Source organism: Myodes glareolus, chromosome 9 (genome assembly GCF_982192425.1).
Source record: "Myodes glareolus chromosome 9, mMyoGla1.1, whole genome shotgun sequence".
Taxonomy (NCBI): Eukaryota; Metazoa; Chordata; class Mammalia; order Rodentia; family Cricetidae; genus Myodes; species Myodes glareolus.
In genome coordinates, this window is record NC_142034.1 from 82,310,898 (window position 1) to 82,336,305 (window position 25,408).

General features: G+C 36.3%; 1 protein-coding gene across 2 annotated transcripts in view; it reads left to right on the plus strand.

Moving 5' to 3' along the window:
* Gabra1 (gamma-aminobutyric acid type A receptor subunit alpha1) overlaps window positions 1–25,408 on the plus strand; it is a 55,295-nt gene that overhangs the window by 21,347 nt on the left and 8,540 nt on the right. For both annotated transcript variants that reach the window (XM_048435994.3, XM_048435995.3), the window contains exons 5-8: window positions 5,500–5,720; window positions 9,696–9,778; window positions 16,222–16,365; window positions 24,549–24,701. In XM_048435994.3, the coding sequence (XP_048291951.2) occupies window positions 5,500–5,720; window positions 9,696–9,778; window positions 16,222–16,365; window positions 24,549–24,701 (601 nt within the window). The remainder of the gene's footprint in view (window positions 1–5,499; window positions 5,721–9,695; window positions 9,779–16,221; window positions 16,366–24,548; window positions 24,702–25,408) is intronic.

Below are 25,408 nucleotides of genomic sequence, written 5' to 3' on the forward strand. Positions count from 1 at the left end.
TCTTTTAAGATGTCTTTTATTAGTTCTTCATACAAATGTGTTTTTGATTTCTTAGTAGTTCAGGGAGAAATCAAATAAAAGCTGCAGATTTTTTCTGGTTTAAAAGGAAACTCAAATTATACTTCCTGTATTCCATATTATGCATACTTAATCTTGGCATTCTCTTTTACTCATTCACAGGCTTCATCACCTTCATATAGTCCATCATGCTTACCTTATTACTATAAGGTGATAGAGTCTATGAGTTCACAAACCTGTCTCTAGGAATAAATAAATAAAGTCTCACCACCACCCAATTGAAGTACGATATAATAAAATCACATTCATATGGTACAGAATATTCAGTATTTTGGGCAAAATTTTAAAAACCAAAAGCTCAAAATCTCTCAGATATCTGTGTTGTGATAGGTACCCATTCATGTAAGATTACAAATGATTTAAATCACACCCTCACCCCACCCCCACACTCCCTTCAAGGGAATTTTCTCATTTCTAAACTCCTCTGAACTCTATATTTACACAGGGACCAAACTGAGAAAGACAAGCTTGCCATTTATCACTGAAACAATACTAAACTAATTCCTCTTACTTGTGTTTCAATCAAATTCCTTGGCATTAAATTTAATACTGCTTTAGGTTGCATGCACAGTACTGCTTGGTGAGATTATTTTTTTTATTGCAAATTAATGTCTTTCATTTTTAAAGTGGAATTAGAAGTTGCAAAGACAAACATGTCTTACTGACATCACAGTGTGAAGGCATTGCTAGTTTCAAGGGAGTAATGGGTTACTAGTTGCTTGTTGCTAGAACTAGAAGCCCAGGCTGGGCAGCGGTGGTGCACACGTTTAATCGCAGCAATCAGGACGCAGAGGAAGGTAGATCTCTGTGAGCTCAAGGCCAGGCTGGTTTACAAGAGCTAGTTCCAGGACAGGCTCCAAAGCTACAGTGAAATCCTGTCTCAAAAAACCAAAAACAACAACATAAAAACAAACTAGAAGCCCAATTCCTGTGGGAAAAAAAATAAATTCTTGTGGGCCATTGTAAACTAAACTAAACTAAACTAAACTCTCTTCCATGATAAGGAAGACAATGGAATAAAGGTTATGGAATTAGAATAACATATTGTTTTTGTTTATATTTACTTTTTAACTTATTTTTTTACAATAATTCTGCCTTTGTCTCTTGCCCCATGTTGTTAAGGGACAGCACTCAAAGGAAACCAAAAGTGAAACATAAAATTTCCTTAAAATGTTTAGCAAACTTTAATTATTTTTATTTTAAAAATCCATTTATACTTATTCTTCTAAGAACCTCACCCATTTATACAATGAGCTTGGATCCTCTCTTCCCTCTAACTACCACCACAATCACCCAAGAGAATCTCCTTTCCAACTTCATGGACTCTTATTTTGAGCCCACCGTGTCCTATTTGTACTGCCAATATTTATGGTTTTAGCACCAGCCCCTAGAGCTTGGGCAGGCAAGCAGGGACCACATTCCAAATGAAAACTAATTGTCCTTCCCTGAGCACTCACCAGTTGCCAATAACTTCTCGACGAGGGGTGGAGTTTCCTCCTCCATCCATGCTGGATTTTGACTGTCTTGACCATGAATTTGAGTTATTGATTTAATTTAACAGAAATTCCAAGGACCAATGATATGCTTTTGCCTTAAGATAAAGGTACATTATAGGATTATTTTACTTGTCTGTATCCCTATAGCAATCAAAATTGCATTTAATATATAAATTTCAGATAAAAAAATATAAAAGAGCTGGGTAACCATGGAACATGCCTTTGATTCCAGAAGTTGGGAGGCATAGGCAGGGCAATCTCTGTGAGTTTGAGATCAGCCTGGTCTACAGAGTGAGTTCCAGGACTGTTAAGACTACACAGAGAAATCCTGTCTTCAAAATAGCAACACAAAACTCAAACGTTCAAAAAGGAAAATAGAGGGTGTATAGAATCTTTCTCATTGTCTATAATTTCTGAGACAGCGTCCGAGTTGTTTTGTGATATCATCCAATTAGGCTTCACAACTGAATTACAAATTGGGTCCTGGAATTTGTACCTCTTCTCTTGCTTAGAAAATCATTCAAATTGTATTACGGGAGATTAAGTATAAAAAGGAGTTTTATTTAGAGGCAGTTAAATTTTAAAGACAGGATGATAAAGTTCCTTTTTTACAAACAGGAAAAGCTTTCTCTATATTTTCAGAAGGAACTAATAAAATATCTGATTAATAGTAGCCATAGTTGAACTTGTCATTACTGAGTGTTTTCAAGGTCCTAATACATTCTAAATGTTACTTAAATGTTATTCTATCTATTCCCCATTTCAAAACTTTCAGCTCAAGAATATTTTATCTGCATGCTCTCAGGAAAGGAAAGTGACCCACTAGCTAAGGTACCAATTGAAACCTCAGCAGACCATCCCCGAAGACTGCTTAACTCCCAAGGCATCCAGCTTCATCTAGAATAAAAAAAAAAAAAAATGAGGTCAACTCCTTAAGCTTATTTTAAAAACCATTAATTGGCCATCAAACAGCACATTCCCAGGGCACTCGGCTCTGACAGAAATATCCAGGCTGCACAATCCCACAGCCTTGCTTCCTGTGCTGCTTAAAATGTATCAAGTCAAGGCACACACAGATGTCAATAAATAGCATGAACCGGAACACTTCAATACGATATTTATTTAGGTACAGAGTGGATGTTTTGTCCCAGATCTTGAGAAATAAGACTCATATTCTCTGGGGACCTACTCTATTAACCAGAAAAACTTGGGGAGAATTTTCTCTTGTGAGGTGGGAGCCGTAATTCTGAAACGTTAGTAACTCCTTCAGGGAAACTTTGCATTTGTTCAATCTGTTCTACTTAGTCCTAGTCCCATGTTTTGTAGTCTGTTTTGGTTCATCTTGGTTATGACTGCTTTTTTTTTTTTTTTACCTTCTTCAAATTTTCATTGTGTAACTTTTACTACGTCACTTTTCCCAAATAGCCTTTTTCTTGATCCCAAGCTATAAAGAATTCCGGCCTAAAAATTGTGTTGATAATATTGGAAAGCAAATAATAGCTACTGATTTTATACCCATTAACACTATATATCTTCCCTAAATTTTGTTTCATCTTTCTGAAAAGGGAAACATGGCTCATATTGTTCCAAATGGCCAATCTTGATCTAACAAATTGTGGCCATGGGGTCTAGTCCATGTTTACAAGGACATCCTGGAAGCTGTGTGCTGCTACCATTTCAAACATATGGACGGGTTCAGAAAACATGGGGCAGAGAGTGTTTCTGTTTGAAGTTATGTGGGATATGATCACAATCAACTGCTTTTGTTTAGGTTTTGTTTCTCCTCTACCAGAGAAAAGGAGGGAATATATTTTACCCTTAGAGTTGCTGTGTGTCTGTGTGTGTGTGTGTGTGTGTGCATGTGTGTGTGTGTGTGTGTGCATGTGTGTGTGTTTGTGTTATTTTTGAGAATTTGTCTCAAACAAAATTGGAAAAGGTAATTTCACTGTCAGTCTTTAACACAGATAAATAAGGCTGAATGGAAATATAATAAAAACACAAACGTTAGGACATGGACAATTTTGGCATAATTTTTGAGCCATTGCTCTTAGACATTATCTCTTTGAAAATTATTTTTATGATTAATTTACATTTAACACTTACTATGCTTTCAAAAACTAACCAAACCCAAACAAACCGAATCTTCCTTAGAACTAGCAAATGAATGGTGTTGTGATTACCGAGAACATGACCTGTTTAGGTATGTGTGGGATCTCGATTTACCTGTAGATATTCTCTGTTGTATGACTCAGTCTAAAGTCATTTCATTGTATTGAGAACAGTTGGGTATAGCTAGATAAAGAAGAATAGAAAGGTCATCAGATATCATATCAACAAGGAGACATATGCACAAGACTATATATAGGATGAATGATATACACTGTTCTTCTGTAATATTGACTCATCATCTAATCTCCAATTCCTGTCCTCCATGAGTTCTTCCAATAAAACTCAAGGCTTAATAATTTCCCCCTCTGTTGAGTTTAATGGATGCTTAACAAATGTTTGCAGTGAATAAATTCCTATCACGTATCCCAGTGATTTCCATCTGACACTCTGACACAGAAAAACCCAACAACAAATAGGATAACTTGTCTGGCCTGTATCAAGAGAGTAGCATCGTTTTGCTCACTTCCTTCTTTATAAGTCAGTCACCCCAATTAGCCACACGGTGTATTAGAAGACATTCACTAATGATGTAACGTCATGGATCCGTGATGACTGAACAATATCAAACATCTTCCAGAAGGGTGAATATACTTTCAGACTTCACTTCATATTGTTTAAATCCTAAGAAAGAGACAGGTACTTGAAACCATACACAGAATGCCTAGAGACAGAAATTACTTGCTTTGTATGTCCTAAGGATGATGTGCATAGGATTCAAAAGCAGCTGCTTTCAGAAGCTTCAAGCTTCACAGGATTAGGAAAATGTGGCATAATGTTTTCTAGTTAGCCACCCCCTTCCTGGTTTTGAGTATGCTAAGATTAATGGAGATGTGGCAATCTTTATTTTGAACCATTGAGTTCTAAATTTAGTGCCAGTGTAGCAAGTACTGCAAGGAAGATGAACACTATCCTTTTCAATTTCAGGAGTTGGTAAGTCACATTGCTTGTTTGTAGATGAGCAGATGTCCATCTCTGGGTAATACCATAAGGAATGCTGTGCTTATTCAAATAAATAGACTCCCTGGCTGTGAATGACGATGAGGTTCACACATGTGTACGTGATATACACACATACGTGATCACTAACACACACACCTCCTCTCTTTGCATTCCTTACTCTTGCCCCTCTCTATGGAAAAAAAAGTTTGAATTACTAGTGAAAAGTGATTAGTTTATTCTATATTTTTATAGTTTGATTCACTAAGTAGGAGAACTTGAGAGCTATGTACACTGTTCTTAAAAAAAAGACAAGAAGTTATTTCCTTAGTCAAAGGATTTTTACTTATGTATCAACACCATGATTGGCTTGAAATTTGATGATGAGGTTTGCAGGGAACACAAAGAAACTAAGCTATAAATTTTATGTTTTCTTCATACTACTGAAATCCATTAATTTAAATATTCTCCTTTACACACAACCTGCAAGTATGCGTTTATATTTCAAAGTGTAATTTATCGATTTTATTTTACTACTGGTGACCCTTGTTTGTGTTGTACGTGCAGATATCTAAGGAGAAAATTGAGCATTCTTTTCCCATAAATTTTCAGACATATGTGTAGTATGCACATACATACATCTATATATTAAAGATTATTGCAAAAGCCACCAGTGATTCCTCTAACACTAACTTGTAAATGCCACTTCACATTTGCTTACAATGTCACCGAAGCCACATTGACTTTCCAAAATCATATTTGTAAGTTATTTCTATGCAAAACGTAAGACTGAGCTCTGCTCTTTCCCAAAATTATCCAGGAATATACAATAGATGTGTTTTTTCGTCAAAGCTGGAAGGACGAAAGATTAAAATTCAAAGGGCCCATGACAGTTCTTCGGTTAAACAACCTCATGGCCAGTAAAATCTGGACTCCAGATACGTTTTTCCACAACGGAAAGAAGTCTGTGGCCCACAACATGACCATGCCTAACAAGCTCTTGCGCATCACAGAGGATGGCACGCTGTTGTACACCATGAGGTAAGGACGGCTGCGGTTCCTGCGGGAAAACGTCGGTATTTCCTGTTCTGCTACAAGACGTAAATCCTCAGGGTGCTGATAGACCACGCTTGGTCTTTGGGTTTCCTGTACTTTTTCAGCATTAAATTTGTTCTGCTAAGCAATCATAATGCTCCGAAATACCATGCACGCCTGCAATGTAAAATAAAATGTAAATGAAGTCTAGATTAAGTAATACAACGTTGCAGAGGCTGCATTTCCAATCTGCTTTAATTCAACACGAGGACATTTTAGTCCCTGTTATGAAATTCATATCTCCCTGATTTGTGATAAGATCTAGGTGAAATTTCTAGAGGCTATCTAATGGTAGATATTCAAAAACATTTCTGCAAAAATAGAAGACAAAATGAAAAGTATAACTGCATAAAGTTCTTTTAAAAATTCACATGGAATTATGTATATGAAGAAATAAATAATTTCTCAAATAGTATTCTTAACTAGAGATAGTTAATTTGGCTTAACGTGAAGACTGTGTGTGTATGTATGTGGGTATGTTATAAAAAATTCCTTCCTTTGAAAAGCATGTCATAAGTATACAGCATCTTTGAGATAAAATGAAGGAAGTATGAATCATAAAAAATTATTAAATAATTTTTATAGAAAGACAGTTTACATATTAATTTACAAATTTTGAATGGCCTATGATTTATTCTTTGATTTTTTAAATGAAAAACAAATAGTTTTTTCAATTGAAAGTTGGTTGCTCAATGTGGCTATTGATTGGAATGGTCAGTGTTTCCTATGTTTGGTTATTTTTCTAGCTAAAATTTGGCCTCACTGCCTTCTGTCCCTACCTCATGGTATCTTTGCCTAACCATTTCCATACACTGAGATATCCAATATAACACTGTCTGGCTCCAATTTCATCTAGAAATTGCAAAACTCTCTCTATATTCACAAGTAATTGAGAGCAAAGGTTTCCTTTTCATATAAAATTCTGACCTTTCATATAAAACCCCTGAGATAACAAGGTGAGCACTACTTCTAACCCATGTTTTCTTTTACTGCGTGTTTTTTTCTTTAACTAAACACAAACACACATTAGCAGGGCTGCCCAATCCATCTTTAGATGAATGAAAAACTGTTAAATATATCTAATTGTCCAAAGCCTTCTGAAGAAGTTAGCAAGAGCTTCCTTCTCCAAAATCCATAATAAAAATGTTTCCATTGAAATTTGTGCATTTTCACATGGAAGACATGAATTTGCAATTTATCTCACACCTAGAATCCCTCTTGACATCTTGTCTTTATGAACTTTCCATTCTTGTCAAATATTTCTATGTTCCCGGGTGAGCTATATTTCGTGTGTGCTGCTTCTTAACATCCCTCTCATTCCATACTGCATGCTTATTTATAAGCTGCTACAACTTCATCTATGCTAATCACAGTAGTATCAAAACTGGAGATATCTTCTTGTATGGAGCAAAGGGGAAAGAATTCCCAACTACCACAATCTAAGCACCTGTTTCAAATTAAGGTATTTAAAAATGTTTTTTAATAATAGAGCAAATTAGCAAAAGACACTAGCTGGTGTTCGTGTTTGCTTGCTTTGCTTTACTTTGTTTTCATCCTGGAGAAATCTATAGGATAATTGTAACCTGAGGTTTTCTCTCTGTTGAAATGAAAGGCGAAAAAAAGAAAACCCTTTTTTTTTTCATTTGAAAACATAGAAGTAATTTGTTCACATTCCACTAGGGAAAATGCCTGGATGAAGGAAGGAGGAAGAGGTACTGAGACACCAACATAGATATTCATGCCACGTTCTGAGTTCGTGGTTTTGTTTTGAGGTGATGATACAGGCAAATACCAGAAAAATGGGCATCTTGTATAATATGTGTCTTCATCTGATCCTAAAGAGGCATTCAATGACTGACTGCGTACAGTGGCCTAGAAGTCAGCTCTCAGGGAAAGCCTCATGCTGCCATCTTTATGGGGCTTATCCCCTTCTTAGAAAAGGAGAAGGAGGAGGAGGACAGGAAGAAGAGGAACAGGAAGAAAAAGTCTCAACTGTGTTGTTTGTATTTAATACGGGATTAGAATAATGGTTTGCCTTTGCGAGATGTTGCCAGAATATACATGTTTTCAAAAACAAATATTTAGATGAAAAAAGATAGAAAAAGTAGTTTAAAAACCTCTTTAGGAATTGAATCAAATCTAATCAAAGCACAGTAGAATTTAAGAATATGGGGAAAATAATAACAGAAAAGAAAATAAGGGACCGGTAGATGTGAATACGCAGAGTGTGGCAGCACCCGAGCAGGACCCAAGCATGCTGCAAACTAAAATCTGCTTTAGTTACGTATGGGCAACTCTCCTCTTCACAAAAGTCCATTTGTGCTTGAACCTAACCCAGTGTTTATTCCTTTCATGTGTCCATTATGTTCAGATATTAAATGGTTTTGGATTAATGTTTTCTGGGGTTGTAAAATTCTTTAAATAAATAAATGACACATTCTATTATTCACCAGTTTCCTTGCATTATCAACTTTTAAAATAGTTGAACATGTAATACAAATGTTAACATGCATTCTGAGATGCCTTGACCTGTATTATAAGACCTAATTGTTTTAATTGGCTGTGAAGCAATTCTATCATGTTTCTGAGCTATTTAATAGAAGGAGTAATGCAGGATTTGCTAAAAATCTTTCAATCATTTTTGGCTATGTGGTTCAGTGGGTAGGAAAACAAGACACACATAGTAGAAGGAAAGAACTGACTCTTGGAACTTGTTCTTTCACATATATATATATATACACACACACATACACCAAGGAATGTTTGCATTCATATCCATGCACACACTCAAATAAATTTTTTCTTTTTAAATTTTATGAAGAAAATGAACACAAATTTTCATGCACATGTATTTACTAATATATCTATTATATATAATATAAATATATATTTATAATCCTATGAATTTTTAACATATTTTTAAAAATATGAATATAATGTCTCAGTGGGGGTGGTACATCCCTTTAAGCTTAGCAATTGAGAGGCGGAGGCACCTAGATCTCTATGAGTCTGAGATCAGCTTGGTCTACAAAGTGAGTTCCACTACAGCCAAGAGCTGTAACGCAGAGAAAGCCTGTCTCAAAATCAAACAAAAAAAACAAACGAAAACATGAGTAGAGTCCACATTCCCAGAGCATTTGAGACTGTTCGAAAATACAGTAGAGCCCTGCCTCAACTAGGCATTGGGTTTGTGAATAGAACTGACTATTGGAATTTCAGTCCTACTTCATGAAAATTATTAAGGAGGGTGTGCACCTTACATGAGCCAGTCTCACAAAGTCCAGGGAGCTTTCTGCTTCACCTGTTCCATTTTTGTCCCATTCATTGGTGTGACTTGGGGAAGGATTTAGAGAGTGATTAGGACAGGAAGACTATTCTTGGTATTGCTGACATTGTGTCCTTCTCAATCAAGGATCAAGTGGCAATGATGCATGTTCTTTAATAAGAGTTTTTGCACCTTTAATTGACAGACATAATTATATATATTTAGGACTTCCAATATGATTTCAATTTAGGTATACATTGTTTAATAATCAAATCAGGCAAATTACTATATCCATTATTTGACTAGGCAATTATATACCTGATTATATCTACTTTAATTCTCTGAACAGTTCTCATAGCCAGATGAAATAGTGGATACTCTCTGTTATAAGAAACACCAGTAATGTTTTTCCCTTCTCAAAATCCAATCTTGTTGATTTTTACAAAACAAACAGAAAATTATAGAAAACAATCATGGTAGCTCAGAATCTTTCTAGATCATTTGATTATTGGGACTATATCATAGGTGTACCTTTTATGTCCATATAATCTGCTTTGGTAATATGTATTCTATAGTTAATAACATCAAGAGCTAATTATCAGCAAGTGTCTAATCTATAGATCTTTTGCTTGTATTCTGTCTCCTTAATTAATTAGACTCACGGTGAGAGCTGAATGCCCAATGCACTTGGAGGACTTCCCAATGGATGCTCATGCCTGCCCATTAAAATTTGGAAGCTGTAAGTAAATTTACTTCAAATTGTCATTATTCTTCTGCAAGATCTATGAACTTAAGCAAGAGATTTACAATTAGTTATGGTCTGTTGGAGAGTCACAAATATATCAAGAAAATTCAGACAGCCCTATATTACAAGAGTTGTTTGCCTATGAGTAATAGTCCTTTTTTATTTTTAAAAAAGTCATTGTATTTATTTTCATATATGTATGTGTGTCTATGTATGGTGGCTAATTTTACATCAGCTTACACAAGCCAGACCTATCTGAAAGGAAGGAACCTCAGTTGAGATAAATGCTTCTCTAAGATCCAGCTGCAAGACATTTTTTAAATAAGTGATTAGTTGGGGTGTGTGTGTCTCAGACCAATGAGGGTGGTGTCATCTCTGCTCTGGTGGGTCTGGACTGTACAAGGAAGCAGACTGAGCAAGCCATAGGAAGCAACTAGGAAGCAGCACCCCTCCATGGCCTCTGCATCTGCTCCTGCCTCCAGGGTCCTGCCCTGTTTGAGTTTCTGCTCTCAGGGATGATACACAGACGTGTACACTGAAATTAACCACTTCCTCTCCATGTTGCTTTGGTCATGGTAATTCATCACAGCAATAGTAACTCTAGCTTGGACACTATGTGAATGTACATCATGCATGTGTGTGCAACTGTTGAGGCCAGAAGAGGACATCAAATCTCCTGGAGCTTTAGGTGCAAGTGGCCGTGAACTGCACGGGACCAAACTCAGGATCCTGAGAAGAGTAGTACACACTCTTAAGTGCTGAGCCATCTCTCCAGTTCCCATGTTATTTTTTATTTACTAAAATAAAAACCATGGATTAAACCATCCAGTATAAAAACAGCATCAAATAGTATTTATGGAAAATGAACAAGAATCTTGACTCTCATAGATACATTTCCATTCTATTAAAAGTAGATTACTCTATTGAATTTACAATGTATGACAAGGTTTTGAGAAAATATTCATAGCTGGCTTGTGACAAAGTGTAGGTGTTTTTCTTAAAACATGCTTTAAAGATATATCTTCAAAGGCATGCAATAGAGATATCTAGAAAATAAATTATTGTCTCTAAAATTTTCTAGGTTGGTATGAGTGTTCCATGGAATTCATGAACGTGTTGATGCTTTCGTTTCCACTTGATAGTATCATAGACATATTTCTATTGTGTCAACTTTATAGATCTGTACTGTTTGAAAACAACACCAAGGTGTACCTTTGGGGAGACAAGGGAACTTTGGGCTACTGAGCTGTACTTTCTGAGCTTCTCTCTTCCCTTCTATTTCTGACTGTAATGCATACATGGAGTGAGGATAATGTATTCCTGGCTTCCTGCAGAGGGATTTCAGACAGGGACTGAGTCAATCTTGGTTTACCTAACTAGCTTACTGTTCCCACTAGACAGGCAGACTGAGCAACTATTTTGGTAAAATATGATTCACAGAAGAAAAATAGTGATAGTGTAGGATGATTGCAAGCAAAGAAAATAGCAAAGGGCCTTCATGTGCCTAGCAGCTCTAGTCATGGGGAGACATTGTTCTCTATTTATGGATCACATTCTATCCTGAAGACTCAAAATTAATCTCCTCCATACCTTCCAGCTAAACAGGACTTTAGGGAAGACAGCCTTCTCCCACCCCCTTCTTGTTTCAATGTACTCTTTACATTATGATTCTTCTGTTTCCTTCTGAGTGAGTTCCATTTCTAACAGTGATGCTATTATATGTTACTTGGATATCAATTAGTGCATCAAATATATAATCCTTGATAAGTTCTCACAGTCCACAATGTAACGTTAGGAGGAAGAAGATCACCTACTGTATTGTTTCTAAGACAGTATTGATCCATCACCACCATCACTGTGTGGTTACCAATAATGTCCCTTCTTCTCAACTTCAATTAGGCTTCAAGTGTGTCCTTATTTGATCAACGAATTAAAGTTTCTTTTACAATAAGACGTACTTTGATAGTGTGGACAGCTAAAGAAAAGGGGCATGTATTTTCATATAAAATATGTAGAGGTTGTTGTTGGTTGAAGTCTGTTCAGTCCCACCTCTTAACAGAGGGTGTCTTTACATGAAGTTCTTCATCTCAAAATGGCACCTCAAGCACTTGCATCTGCTTTCAGGGAGATGAGGAATTGTTGGTAAAGAAAAGAAGAAATTAGTGGCCACACAGATCAAAGCTTTTCCAAAAACCTAAGCATCATCTACCTACTTCTCAGCGTAATGTAATGTGTTTTACTTTGCCTATGTTCTCAGAGGAGGTTGGGCAGAATATATTTTTAAATAGACCCGTTTTTATCTGATGGATTTGAGAGGTGCTTTAAAGAAGAGAATGGGACTTGGGAAGAAAACAAATAAGGTACCCTACGAAAAGAATAAAGTTAAAGAAAAATGTCTAAGCAGCTTTTCCCTGGATGTTTTGCCTGTGATCACTCCTGTATTGCGTTTCTCTTAGTTGTTTCTCTGTGGATAGCCTTCTCATCTTCCACATCTCAGCAGGACCTCTTAAATTCTTTCCCCATGGTTCTGTAGTATTTGTCTATGGCCCTATCAATCTTCTTGATCTCTTTCTCCCACTTATTTTATAACATTTGCTACTGTATGTATTCATTATCATTTTTGTTTATTCATGAGCACTTTCTGTTGTATGCAGGCTACAACTTTTATAAGAGCAGGGTCGGGTTGGAGAGATTGCTCCGCCGTTAAAGGCTAGGCTCACAATCAAAACTGTAGGAGCAGAGTATATTTTATTTAGCATTTTCTATTGCAGAGAGAAGCACAATTCAGTAGATAGATGTTTGTTGAATAAAGATAGATTATACTAACCAGGTTTTAAGTATCTTTTTGCTTTTCAGCATTTAAACTTGAGGTGATATATGGAAGAGGAGTGAAGAATCAAAGGAAAACATAAAAACCTGGGCATTGAGGCTGATATTGGGCATTCTAACTAGATTCTATAGTTCTTCTCTTGATAGTAAATAAAGGTGTGCATGCAGTACTAACACTACGTTATTTCATAATCTCAACCAATGGCTTCCTTCTGTCTTCTCTATTATAAAGTACCAACTTGCATCCTGGAGTGCATTCCTTTTTTCTTTTCTTTTTTTTAATTCTTATTTATTTTATTTTATTTTTTTAAACATTTTTAAAAATTTATTTATTTATTAAAAATTTCCACCTCCCCCCCTCCTCCTATTTCCCTCCCTATCCCCCAACTCCACCTCCCCATTCCCTCTCCAGTCCTAAGAGAAGTCAGGGTTCCCTTCCCTGTGGGAAGTCCAAGGTCCTCCCACTCCATCTAGGTCTAGGAAGGTGAGCATCCAAACAGAGCAGGCTCCCAAAAAGCCAGTACATGCAGAAGAATCAAAACCCAGTGCCATTATCATTGTCTTCTCAGTCAGCCCTCATTGTCAGACACATTCAGAGAGTCTGGTTTGATCCCATGCTTGTTGAATCCCAGTGCAGTTTGCCTTGGTGAGCTCTCATTAGATCAGCCCCACTATCTCCATGGGTGGACGCACCCATCGAGCTCCTGACCCCTTGCTCATGTTCTCCCTCCTTCTGATCTTCATCTGATCATTGGGAGCTCAGTCCAGTGCTCCAATGTGGGTCTCTGTCTCTGTCTCCATCCATCGTCGGATGAAGGTTCTATGGTGATATGCAAGATATTCATCACTGTGGCTATGGGATAAGGCCAGTTCAGGCACACTCTCCCCTGCTCCCCAAGCACCTAGCTGGGGACATCTTCTCAGACACCTGGGAACCCCTCTGGAGCCAAGACTCTTGACAATCCTAAAATGGCTCCCTTAATTAAGATATCTTCTTCCCTGCTCCCATATCTACCCATCCTCCATCTCAACCATCCCATTTCCCCAAGCTTTCCCCAATCTTCCCCTTCTCCCTTCTCTCTCCCCATCTCCCCTTCCCCTACCCCCAACCGTACCCCCTGCTCCCAACTTTTGCCCTATTTAGGGAAATTTCCAGGAAAAACTCAATGTAGTAAGTGATGTAAATCTTCCCTACCCTGGATAAGAATGCTGGAACGCGTTCATACACCACGGTACTTCTAAAAATATGAAGCATGAGGCATCAAAGATAGCACACCACTTTTCCCGCTCTAACCATATTAGCATTCTAGAGACAACTCAAGTATAAAATGATACCATGCTGCCACTATTGCCAACAACTGTACAATATAGTAGCAGGAGATTTAACTTGTTCCAAAATGGCATGAGCTCTAGAATTAGCTTCCTCGACATTTACAGAACCAGTCGACTTCCTTGGCTTATGTGCAAAGTGGACATTTTTTTTTTCTAGAAAAAAATACTTCAAATGAGATGGAGCAGAATGAATAGCATTTTAAGCTTTTATATCTCTTTCCCCACTAAATAGTGACGTGCCTTGTAACATGTATTTGATTCTGTGACCCGGTTTACTGTCTATAAAATGTGATAAAAGCATGTGGCCACTGAAGCTTTCCCAATGAGGTACATTAGGTCAGTTCGTGCTCTAACAAATACAGTGTGTTGAATTCAGTAAGAAAACAAGCTTGCTTTAACCAGAAAAGATATTTTCCTAAAACTTCGTATTCATGGACTGCAAGTAATATAGATACTTTACCAACTTGTGTGCTCTGTCCTTTCCTAAGAGAATTTTTAAAGTCTAGTTTTATACCTTCCTCATTGATGAAATTTTCCTACTCTGTAAAATGGTGAAACACCTTTTTCTTTTACCCACTGAAAATAAGGAAATGTTTTAAGTCTGTGGGGGCAAATTATAGATTAGTCATTTGTCACTTAAACTTGTCTCGGGATACATTATTTTCTTACAAACTTCTATAAGAGTTTTCTCCAAGAGTAGCTGCTATAAATTGACTTATAAATGATGATAGGACAGGCAGGATGCCTACTTAAGATGGGGACATAAGATCTCAACTTTCCTGCATCCCTCAGCTCAGAGAAAAGTGATGTTCCAAGTTTTGTTTCAAAGTCAGTGTATCCTTTTGCAATGAGCATCATTTTTATATAAAAGGCAACCATGATGCAAAATTTTACAATACTTTAGAACATAATTCTCAAGGCTGAGCTTGAATGTTGTGTTGAAAAGGTCAGTACTAAGAATTCAATGAACTCTAAATAATTTTATATTTGGGGGAGGGGCATTGCTCCAAAACGTTATTTAAATCATAGTTTATAACTGGTGGTATAAAGATGAATACATGACAGTTTAGGTTATATTGATCTTAGATCTTAAATAAATTAAAACATTTTCATAACCCTCTGAAAGTGGTTAGGTCCCTGGGAGCATTGCCAAATGTGACTAATGGATGAGTTGGCCATTGGCCAGGGAATCAAGCTTGTATCATAAGGCCAACCTTCGTTGTCATGCCCTCCCATCAAATAATCTAAAGCGGCTTACTCTTCCTCATCTGATACTCCTTACAATGTTAACATCTTTGTGCATCTAAACAGAGGACAGCATCTCAGTCATGTGAAGTGGGCCTTCTGTGACTGGAAAACAGAAAATTCTGTGAAATGTTTGCTTCCCTCCTGCCACCTTCTTTTCTTCCTTCTTTTTTCCTTCATTTCCATCCACTCATCTCTAATCTGAGTGGATTAAGGATTTATGAACTAGAACCTCATATGGGAGATATCTTCTCTAGTAGTGACTTGGCTAATAAAAGTAAGCTGCATCATGATTATAAATATCCACACAAATAATCAACTTGAAAGAATGCCAGTACAAGTCTCTGTTCCAAAGGCTCTACGGCAACATTTTTGTTGATAGTTTTCCATTTACTGTACATATGGTACATATGGACCCAGGGTTGTTGTCGCTAATCTCATGCCTTCTACTGTGGATATGCTAGTCTTCCTCAACTGAGTCACACCTTTGCCTGAAAGAGAAGCAAACAACAGCCACAAAGAATGTTGTCTATTGAACAAGTTCTTTCTTCTGACTTCTGTTCTACCCACCTTCTCTTTTCTGGACTTGCATTTATAAAAGTGTTGACTATGAGTCTCTCCAAGTCCTTTCCCATATCTAAATGTAGCCCTTCTCCCTCCATCCCTTTTTCACCCAGTAGTGTATGACTTTAAAATCTCTGTGGAAATATATCCCTTTTGGCTCTCTGTCTGTGTCTCTCTTATGCCAATAGAAGTCACATAATATCAGCAACCTTGTGTATGTCTATTACAGCAATACTAGAATAGTGCTGTATCTTTTGTATGTACTTAATGTTAGGAGTGAACAAATGATTAAAAGAAAACCTCAGAATAAATGTGTATTTATATTACCAATCAACCAAATTTGAGCTTTCATTTCCTAGCATGCCATCTGTAACAACGAGGCTGAAAATATGAAGCTGATGGACCAATCAGCTCATTAGAGGAAAACAGAGACAAGATGTATAACTATGTTTTTTTTTCTTTCTCAGATGCTTATACCAGAGCAGAAGTTGTCTATGAGTGGACCAGAGAGCCGGCTCGCTCAGTGGTTGTCGCCGAAGATGGGTCACGCTTAAACCAGTATGACCTTCTTGGTCAAACAGTTGACTCTGGAATTGTTCAATCTAGTACAGGTAAGTTCAATTTAATTACTCTGGATACTAAGGAAATGAAAAGTGTATAGTAAGAATGTAAGAGCTCTGTAACTCCCATAGTAACAGAAAAGTAGAAAAGGTGTGAACTCTAAGCTTACAGTGCTATACTTGTCACTCAGTATATCAGGCTTCCTTTTTATTTGCATAAAAGAAGTTGGTTATATGTGATCAGGGCAGCCTGAAATATAAACAGAAACTTGAGATATAAACTGTTATGGATGAACGTCTGTGTTAATTTGTTATGCCTTCAGTTTTCCAACTGATTGTAGTAACTACAGTATATTGGGAAGAATAGATTAAATCGTGCAGGTAATTTTCTACAAACTTTTGCATGTAGTGTCGTTATATAAATGTTAGCTATTTGTGGCCTCTGTATCCTACTTATTGTCATAGTCAAAGAATCGTGTGTTAATTTAAGCATTGACCACTATACACAGGACACCAAAAAGACTGTCCCACAGCTGAAGCCAGTGGAGGTATACAACACTGATCATTCCATTTTGGAATTGAAAGTAGATAAAGTTTTATCAATTAATGTTCAAGCCAACTGTGCCCAAAGGTTCTAAGATTATTGTAAAGAGTTAAGTAATACAAGGGATCATCTTGGATTATTTGAAAACTGATAATAAAATATTATAAATTAAACATGGGACATAGTAAATCAGAAAACGTATGCTTCCCCTCAAAGTTCTGTATTTTACATGTGTTAAATTGCTAAATATTTGTTAAGAGCTAATAATTATTTTTGCACGCATCTCACAGAATTTGAATTTATTTAATGCACTTTAATTTTTGATTAAAAAAATGATGTTATGTACAAACGTAGCGATGCTAATTTATCAAGAAACCACCATGACCATCAATGAATGACAACAAAACTCTACTGTTTCAGATTTCATTTTGGGACTCTGAAAATGTTAACATTTTCATGTAAAAGATCAATCACCTAATTTTTATGCAAGATGTGTCTTTTGCTTATTTACAAATACCCATTACTTTCTAAGGAGCTAAAATAATTATACTTATTGTTTTATAAGATGACAAGAATCTGCTCTCAACTTTGCCCTTATTAGAAATGCAGCAGTGTGGTGGAAATCCTATGATGTCCTCTCTACTATGAGGAGGATGTGGATAGACATCCTGGTACTGTCACCAAAGAAGTGGAAATGTTGAGCCAGTTCTTTCTCCAGACAGAAACTTTTCCTCATTCTCCAGACAGAAGTTTGTGCTCCATTTAAGGGGTCAGAATGACATACTTCATTAAAGATGAGATAGTGGCTGGGGATGTAGCTCAGTGTGAGTGACTTACATAGCATGAATAAGCATTCAGGTTCTAGCCTCATATCTAAGAGGAAAACTAGAAGTGGAGGTACAGCCCTAGTATAAAACACTGAGGAACATCACACAGCAGATGCTCAAATTACTGCACAATGGCTGTTGTTCCAGTCCTAAATTCTTTCTTTCTTTCTTTTTTTTTTTTGCTTGTTTTTGTTTTGCAACATGTGCTGGAAAAGATATCTAAACAAGTTCTGTTCTTAAAAAGGAATGTTTTGATAAGTAAGGTATCATGGCTGGCACGGGAGTTTCAGTGACGACCACAGCACAGACCTTGCTCTCAGGGAAGGTGAAGTCTAGAGTGGATGAACACATAAACTGTAATTATCATAATGGTGCTAAGTGCCAGGCTAATGCTTTTGTGAGGGCAAAGATCAAGTGCTCAATGATCTCTATTTTCTTTATCCTCTTATTTTCTGTAGCAGCTATGGCAGAGGAGGCATTGAATAAGTATTTTGAATAAATAAGGGAAAAATGTAGTTTTGGTTAATTGAGGAAAAATTACAACCCAAGGCAAGTTTTCACGTTGGTAGTATGTATCTCTGTTGGGAAACTGTAGCCAATATTCCAGGTTCTATACATTTAGTATCATATACACAGGCACATTTAATCTTTTGTGGTAGTAGTTGGTGATATCAAGGAGACAATCATATTGCAGTAATTCATGCACGCGCGCGCACACACACACACACACACAAACACACACACACACTGGAAGACCATTTGGACATAAAAGACTCTACTGTAGTTCTATCCCTAATGACTGTGACCATACAATTGTAGCCCACTCCAGGATGAGATACTACGAGATACTATGTCTTTAAATGTATGGTACTGTCAAATGACCTTTTGCTTCCTAAGAAGTCATACCAACAAAATTTCAGTTATTAAGAGAAGAAAATATAATTAAAAAGAAAGGTGGGTGGAGGCAGGGAGAGAAAAGCCCAACACTCCGGTCACTGAGCTGATCAATCCCAAAGGTTAACCTTACTTGGAATAGTCATTCTGTAAGTTGACATTGAATATACCTGAACAAAAGAGGTGATCACTGCTTATTATTAAGTATTGGGGAGCAGAGGAAATGACAGCAAATTCTCAAATACATGAGCTCAGTGTGATGTCCATCTTCAACACTACAATAAGAAACCAAATTGTACATCCTCTGGGTCCACGTTAGCTCATCAACCATCCATCTCTGCAGGTTTCAGATGAAGTCAACAAAGGTTTCGTGAATGGGTGTCAATGCTGTATTTCACACCACATTGTGGAGCCCAGAAAACATTCAGATAGATGACAGTGAGTTCAGTTACCTCCCTGTTCCTGCCAGGAGACCAGAGAAATGATACCTCTAAACACAAAACAGTCGCTGGATAGAAAAAAAAAAAAATCTTGGCCACCTTAATGTCCCTTGAGGGGCCTAGTCAATTCTAAACGACTACTTACAATGTTAATCAGTGCTCTCCTACTTACCTGTAAACACACATCTTGCAATCCCGTGACAGGCTTCAGGTTCAAATACCTCTATATCACTTCAGAGATGTGAGAAAGAATGGTACTTTAGGTCAGTGATTGCAGCTCATGTAAAGAAAAATGAAATCATCGCACTGGCCGTTGGGACAAGAATAACATCAATATCCAGAAAAGAATAAGAAAGTAGTTCACGCAATGGTTTTAAAATCTTCAAGGACAACTTGACATTGCTTTGTTTTCCAAAGCCAATTTGATCTGCGGGTGTGTTATAAGCTTAGAATGTAACTTGCTTCTTCTGAATTATGATATCTTATCCTTAGAAAAATGACTAAGAAAAACTGCAGGGTCACCTTTCTTAGATAAGGAGGTTTTTCTAGATTTTGTCTGAAAGATAACTTCCTAGATCAACATTTTCAGGGATCATCTTATCTGACTGGATTAAAATGTGATCAACATTCAGAGCTCCTATCTGTAATGCCTGGTGCATGGTCTTCAGAGAAAAGGCTTCTGCGGTTTTCTAGTCAACTAATTCATATTTCAAATGAGAGAAAAGATCTGGTTAGGCTAAGCGTTCCATTACAAAAGCACGTTTCCTTTTTTTTCCCCATGGAATGTGGAAAACATTCCATATGAACTCAATGTTCAATAACATTCTACAAGTTGACTGAGGCTTGATTTCCTAAGTCAGGAAGAATATACATCTACCGCTCTATCTTACGCTGTAAATCTACACACTATTTAGGATTACAAATACTGTCACACATGCTGTTAAATTTTATCCTCAGATCATAATAGCACATAGGCTAGTTCAACAGTGTCATATAATGTAGACAAATAATAAAAGGAAGGCTAAGAAAACAAACAAGATGTTTAATAAGCATTTGAGAAAGCCACCTCCAAACCAACTCCAAATACCAATTTGTCAAATTATATCCATTTCCATTGTTGCATTCTCCTTAATCTTACTTTGTAATATATCAGGGACTTTATCACTTTTAATTTACAAGCTCTTCCCTCAGGGTTAATGCTCTCTGAGGATATTTAACTTAAACTTCTTCTACATTGCAAATTTGTTATACTTAGTAACACACAATTGGTGTCTAGACTTTTAATTCATATTAAGATATGGGCATTTCCTTTTTCTGGTTTTCCTTAATTTTTAAATGATTACAATTTGTTTCTGGTGTCGCTGCCACTTCTGCCACTTATTTAAAAGTTTTGGGCCAGTGCTATTTACATTTTATTTAAATTAAGATGCTTTCAAAGCAGTGGAAATCCTCATGTAATTTTCTAATCTCTCAGTAAAATATATTGCTTATAATACAATATAATGTCAAAAAGTAACTCTCCAGAATCATATTCTTTACAGACTTTTTATAAAAATGTCACAGTGTAAATAACAAAAGATGAAGGAATATATGTAGATAGATGCTCATCTTCCTGACATTTTATGAAAGATGGAATATTTTTGCCGTTAGGATGATGACATTTTTCAGGCCACAGTAGAATAAACAGTTAGGGATAGTAAAGTGTACCCCTGGGATGGAAAAACAGCATTAACATATCTACACAGGATATATTTTAACAAAGATCTCAGAAAATTGAGCTTTTATGCTATTTGGATCTCTTGCTTTTCTTCCTATTTACCTTGAAGATATCAGGAACAATATATGGAGAAATTAAAATGAAACTACTAAAGGCTGTATATAGTAGTTGAAAAAGAGATTGTAAAATGGATAACATAGTTTTAATAAATGAGTATAAGGAGCAGCTGTAATTAAAATACAAAGTACTTAGTAAATATTCAATAAGTTGAAGTTGTCATTAATACCAATTGATGAATTTAGGAATGTTATTTTTTCTGTAACTCTAAATGCATTTCTTCTGCCAATACTTCTCCCCAGTTCTGATATGGGCAAAGAGTGAAAGAAATGAAGAAAGTAGCTAAAATTTATTTTAACATTCTTATGTAATGTCCTGTTAGAGCAGTTATTCTTTATTCAATTATACTAGAGTTTTACTATGGTACAGACAAGAAAACTGAGAGTTAGAAAGTCTACATGTGGTGCCCACAGCTATACAAATAGAAAATAGATCTGAGTATTAAACTCAAATAAACTTATTTTCTTCCAAGACTAATACAATTTCCCCTCAGGACAGTTCTTGCTATCCTTCTGAGGACCTGGTATTTGGGCTTTTCTCAATCAATTGGTGTACAAAGTGTTCAGCAATAGAAGTCAAATAGAGTTTGCTTGGCCAAGGTGCAAAGATGTTAAGATGTATGGAAAAGCATGAACCGGTAATGCATAGTTAATCTATATTGTAAAGAACCTTGAGTATAATAATTATGCCTTATTGTGTGTAATGTGGACCATTTCTATCCTCATCGCAGGGAAGGAAGCAGCACCTGATGCTGCTGACTCGTAGTTAGTGACACAAACACAGTGGCTTAAAAAAAATATTCCGAAGAAGTTGATAACAGAGAATTGATTTAGGTAGCAGTAGGAAGCACAAAAGGTTACTAGAGTCTATCTCTCTTTTAGCAGGACTATAATTTACAAAGAAGATGAAATGAAAGCTGGGAAATATTTGCATAATGGTTTTCTGGTGGTAATCTCAGAAAAACTGTTGGAACAGTGTGAAATTTCCTCTGGGAAGCAGCTCCTCCTCCTTCCTACCAGAGTTTTAGGTCTCTCCTCCTCTAATGTGAGATTATTTGGGAAATTTAAGTTTGTGATATCTATTGTTTTGGGATCCCCATTTCAGGTAAAATCTAGAGATAAAACTAAATGATATGCAGAGTACAAGACGGACTTTAAACGACAAACAAACCTTCGATCCCAAATGCCAATTTTAAGTTTGAGAAACTTTGATATAGATAATTGTACATGTTAGCTTTCTACCACTATTAAAAAAAATACCAAGGAAAATAATTAAATGGGGGAAAAGTATGCCTTTGGCTCAAGAATTTTTATATTTTAGTCCATAACTGTATGGTTCCATGGTTTGGGGGCATGTGGCATAGTAGAATATATGACACCAAGCCCGAGGTGAATCAAAAATGCTGAGCTCAAAATCTTAGAGGCTCAGAACAAGAGGGACTTGTGGTTATTGAAATTCTCAAGAGTGTTGCTAGCGTAAGTCCCACTTCAAGGATCGAAGAAGCAACCAGAGTCTCATGCCTGCGAGCTAGAACAGCAGCAAAATCACTGTAAGACAGAGGGAATCATGCATATTTTCATACTTGGGCTTTCAGCTTCTGGGCGGAACCTGGGTTGTCCAACCTTCATTCAAAGTGGGTCTTCAACTCTTAGCTCCCTGAGTCATTTCCCATCGTCAGAAACACCCTTTCTGACACTTCCAGAATTGTTCTATCCAATACACTCAAGTTAGCTACTAAGATTAACCATCTCTATGCAAATCTGTTTAGATCTTTTAAGTAGGAAGGATATTACGATTACAAGTAAAAGATCCATATACATTTGAAGGCAGGAAAAAACTAGAGTTAGATGTCACTGGTAGAACATAAGACAGCGTATTGTAATTAATCTCTAAAAGGGATGGGAACAGTAAGCATGGAAAAGCAAAAAGAGCGATGAAAGATGCTGCAGAGGTAAAATCAATTGTGATGATAGAATCCTCTCCTTCTAAACCTTTTATATGTGAGTACTAATCCAATATATTATTGGCAATGATTAGACAGATATGTGCTGGTCAATATTTTGAAGGAAATAAACTAGTATGATTTTTTTCTGGTTATGTAACCTAGGCTGGACTAGAATTCTCTGTCCTTCAGTATAGGAATATCAGGTACATAGCTATGTACCATAGTTCATAGCTAGTTCATAGCTAGGTGAACTGCAATGTTGACTGTAAGCATAGTTGTTAGTGGACCATAAAAAGCTATTATTTGTCTTTTTTGAATTTCTCTTACAAGTCTTTATTTTTAAAACCAAATTATTCTCACTGCAATATCAGCAGGCATTTTTATACTTCCACAAAGCCAGGAAGAAGAGAGATGGAGGGTAATCTTGTCATCCAAGAAAGATTAGAGGAGGGATTTGTGGAGAGAAGCACACATCACTTACTTCAAAATTAAAAGGGAAACGATGATTTGACACAGAACTCAGTAATTTATGAGGCCAATGAGTTATTAAGAGAGGTCAAACGAAAAAAAATTAAAAAGAAGATATTTGTGAGAATGTATTAGTGAGAAGGGACATCCACTACTGTGCCCTATAAGTAGAGTGACAGGGAAGTAAGAAACTGAAAACTGAATCATGAGATTTGGGCTCTGGCGGAGGTGTGGGCACATTATAGGAACTGAAGTCAGGTCCAGGAATTGTTGCTAAGTGATAAATCAAGTATTGCGAAGCTTAGAATAGGAAGAAGGGGATTGCTAGGGAATTATTCTACACTGCTTGATGATTTCTTATTCTGAATAGATTATTTTTCTCATGTATACATCCCCATATAGATTCTGTGTGAATCAGGCTGAACATTTTGAAGATTTGCAATTGAGTAAGACGTAAAATGAAAAAAGCACCCACCCTTCTGTAGTTTGTGTTGTTTACCTATTGTTTCAGACTATTAAAACAGAAAGATCTTAGAGAGTGCCTAGCATTGTTTTTCAGTCCAGGATAGGGGCTGAAATAAACCCTAAAGGGAGTTACAGAGATATGGATGCAGTGTAGCTTCCTTACATGTGTGATGTCCTAGGTTCTATCCCCAATACTGAAAAAAAATGACAAAAGAAACAGAAAATTATTATTACCAGTATAAAATTCCTTGTAAATTTAAAGAATTCTTTACATACCTGAAAGAGAGTTATGTGTTCCCAAATACTAACAACTGATTCTGGGAAATAAATTTGGAGAAAAAAAATGGAGTTTACCTTGTTGTGAATTTTCTATTTCTGACCAAATTCCATTACTAATCTAAGGCCCAAGGAAGTCTTGAAACTAGAATCCAACTGTTCCAACTTTCATATCAAAGCTTGCTCAGTTGGCATCCCCAATCTGTTTTGCAAAGTCACACTTGAAACCAAGTCTGGTTTTGTTTGTTGAACACACTATTGTTGATCGATTGAGTGCATCACTTTTAAGGATTAATCTGGAAATATAGGCTTAACTTTATCCCTTAGGTATATGATTAAACAATGGTAAAAGGAAGAAATCCCAAGTTAAAATAGCTCTATATTATCTTCAGAGAGAACGTTTCTTGCCCTCTAGCATATAGATGTCATGTAGAAAACAAGATGCGGCTAACCTCTAGAACTGTGCTTCATTTGAAATGCCAGAGAATAATATCTTTTCAAAGGTACATTATTCAAATTCACTGTCCATTTCTCGCTTTAGGAGAATATGTGGTTATGACTACTCACTTCCACCTGAAGCGGAAAATTGGCTACTTTGTTATACAAACTTATCTGCCATGCATAATGACAGTGATTCTCTCGCAAGTCTCCTTCTGGCTCAACAGAGAGTCGGTTCCAGCAAGAACTGTCTTTGGTAAGTGGAATCAATATATGTGTGCACAGATCTAGAGGGCAGGTAGCCCATGGTTGTGGCATTGAAAAGAAAATGAAAAAATGTCACTTTATGTTCAAATTTGAGCTTTGTATTATTAAAATGTTTTGAAGAATTACCATTTCTATTATGATATAATTTGACAACTAATGCCTTTGCATAGAAAACTGTTTTGCTAATACAAATAGAATGTCTTAATATAATTTTAATTTGATGTTTTGGCATAGAAGACAGTGAAATGGACATCAAAAGCACTTACATGATTAAAATATAATAACCTAAAATTTTAAAATCATGTATAGCATATGATTTTGAGAATCATGAAAAATAGCAGCAGCCTATTTTTAGAACCAGGATTACCTTAAGCAGGGAGAGGTCATTAGTGAACAAAGAAATAGATACTTTCTTTTACCTCTCAAGTGCACTCCAAAAGAGTTAGAAACAGACTTTTTTCTATTAGAGTCTCTAAAATAACCTGAACATTGTATGTTAAGACAATGTATTAGAAAATTATTTGAACAGTGAACACCCTTGTATAATGTGAAAACTGACCTACTGGTACATTATTTTTGAGTTTATGTTTCATAGAAAGAAGTGTTTCCTGACTGAATCTCAGCTAAAACACCATCTTGACCATGCTTTTCAATCTGATGAAGACACTAATGTTACAGTAAACTTATCGATCACTT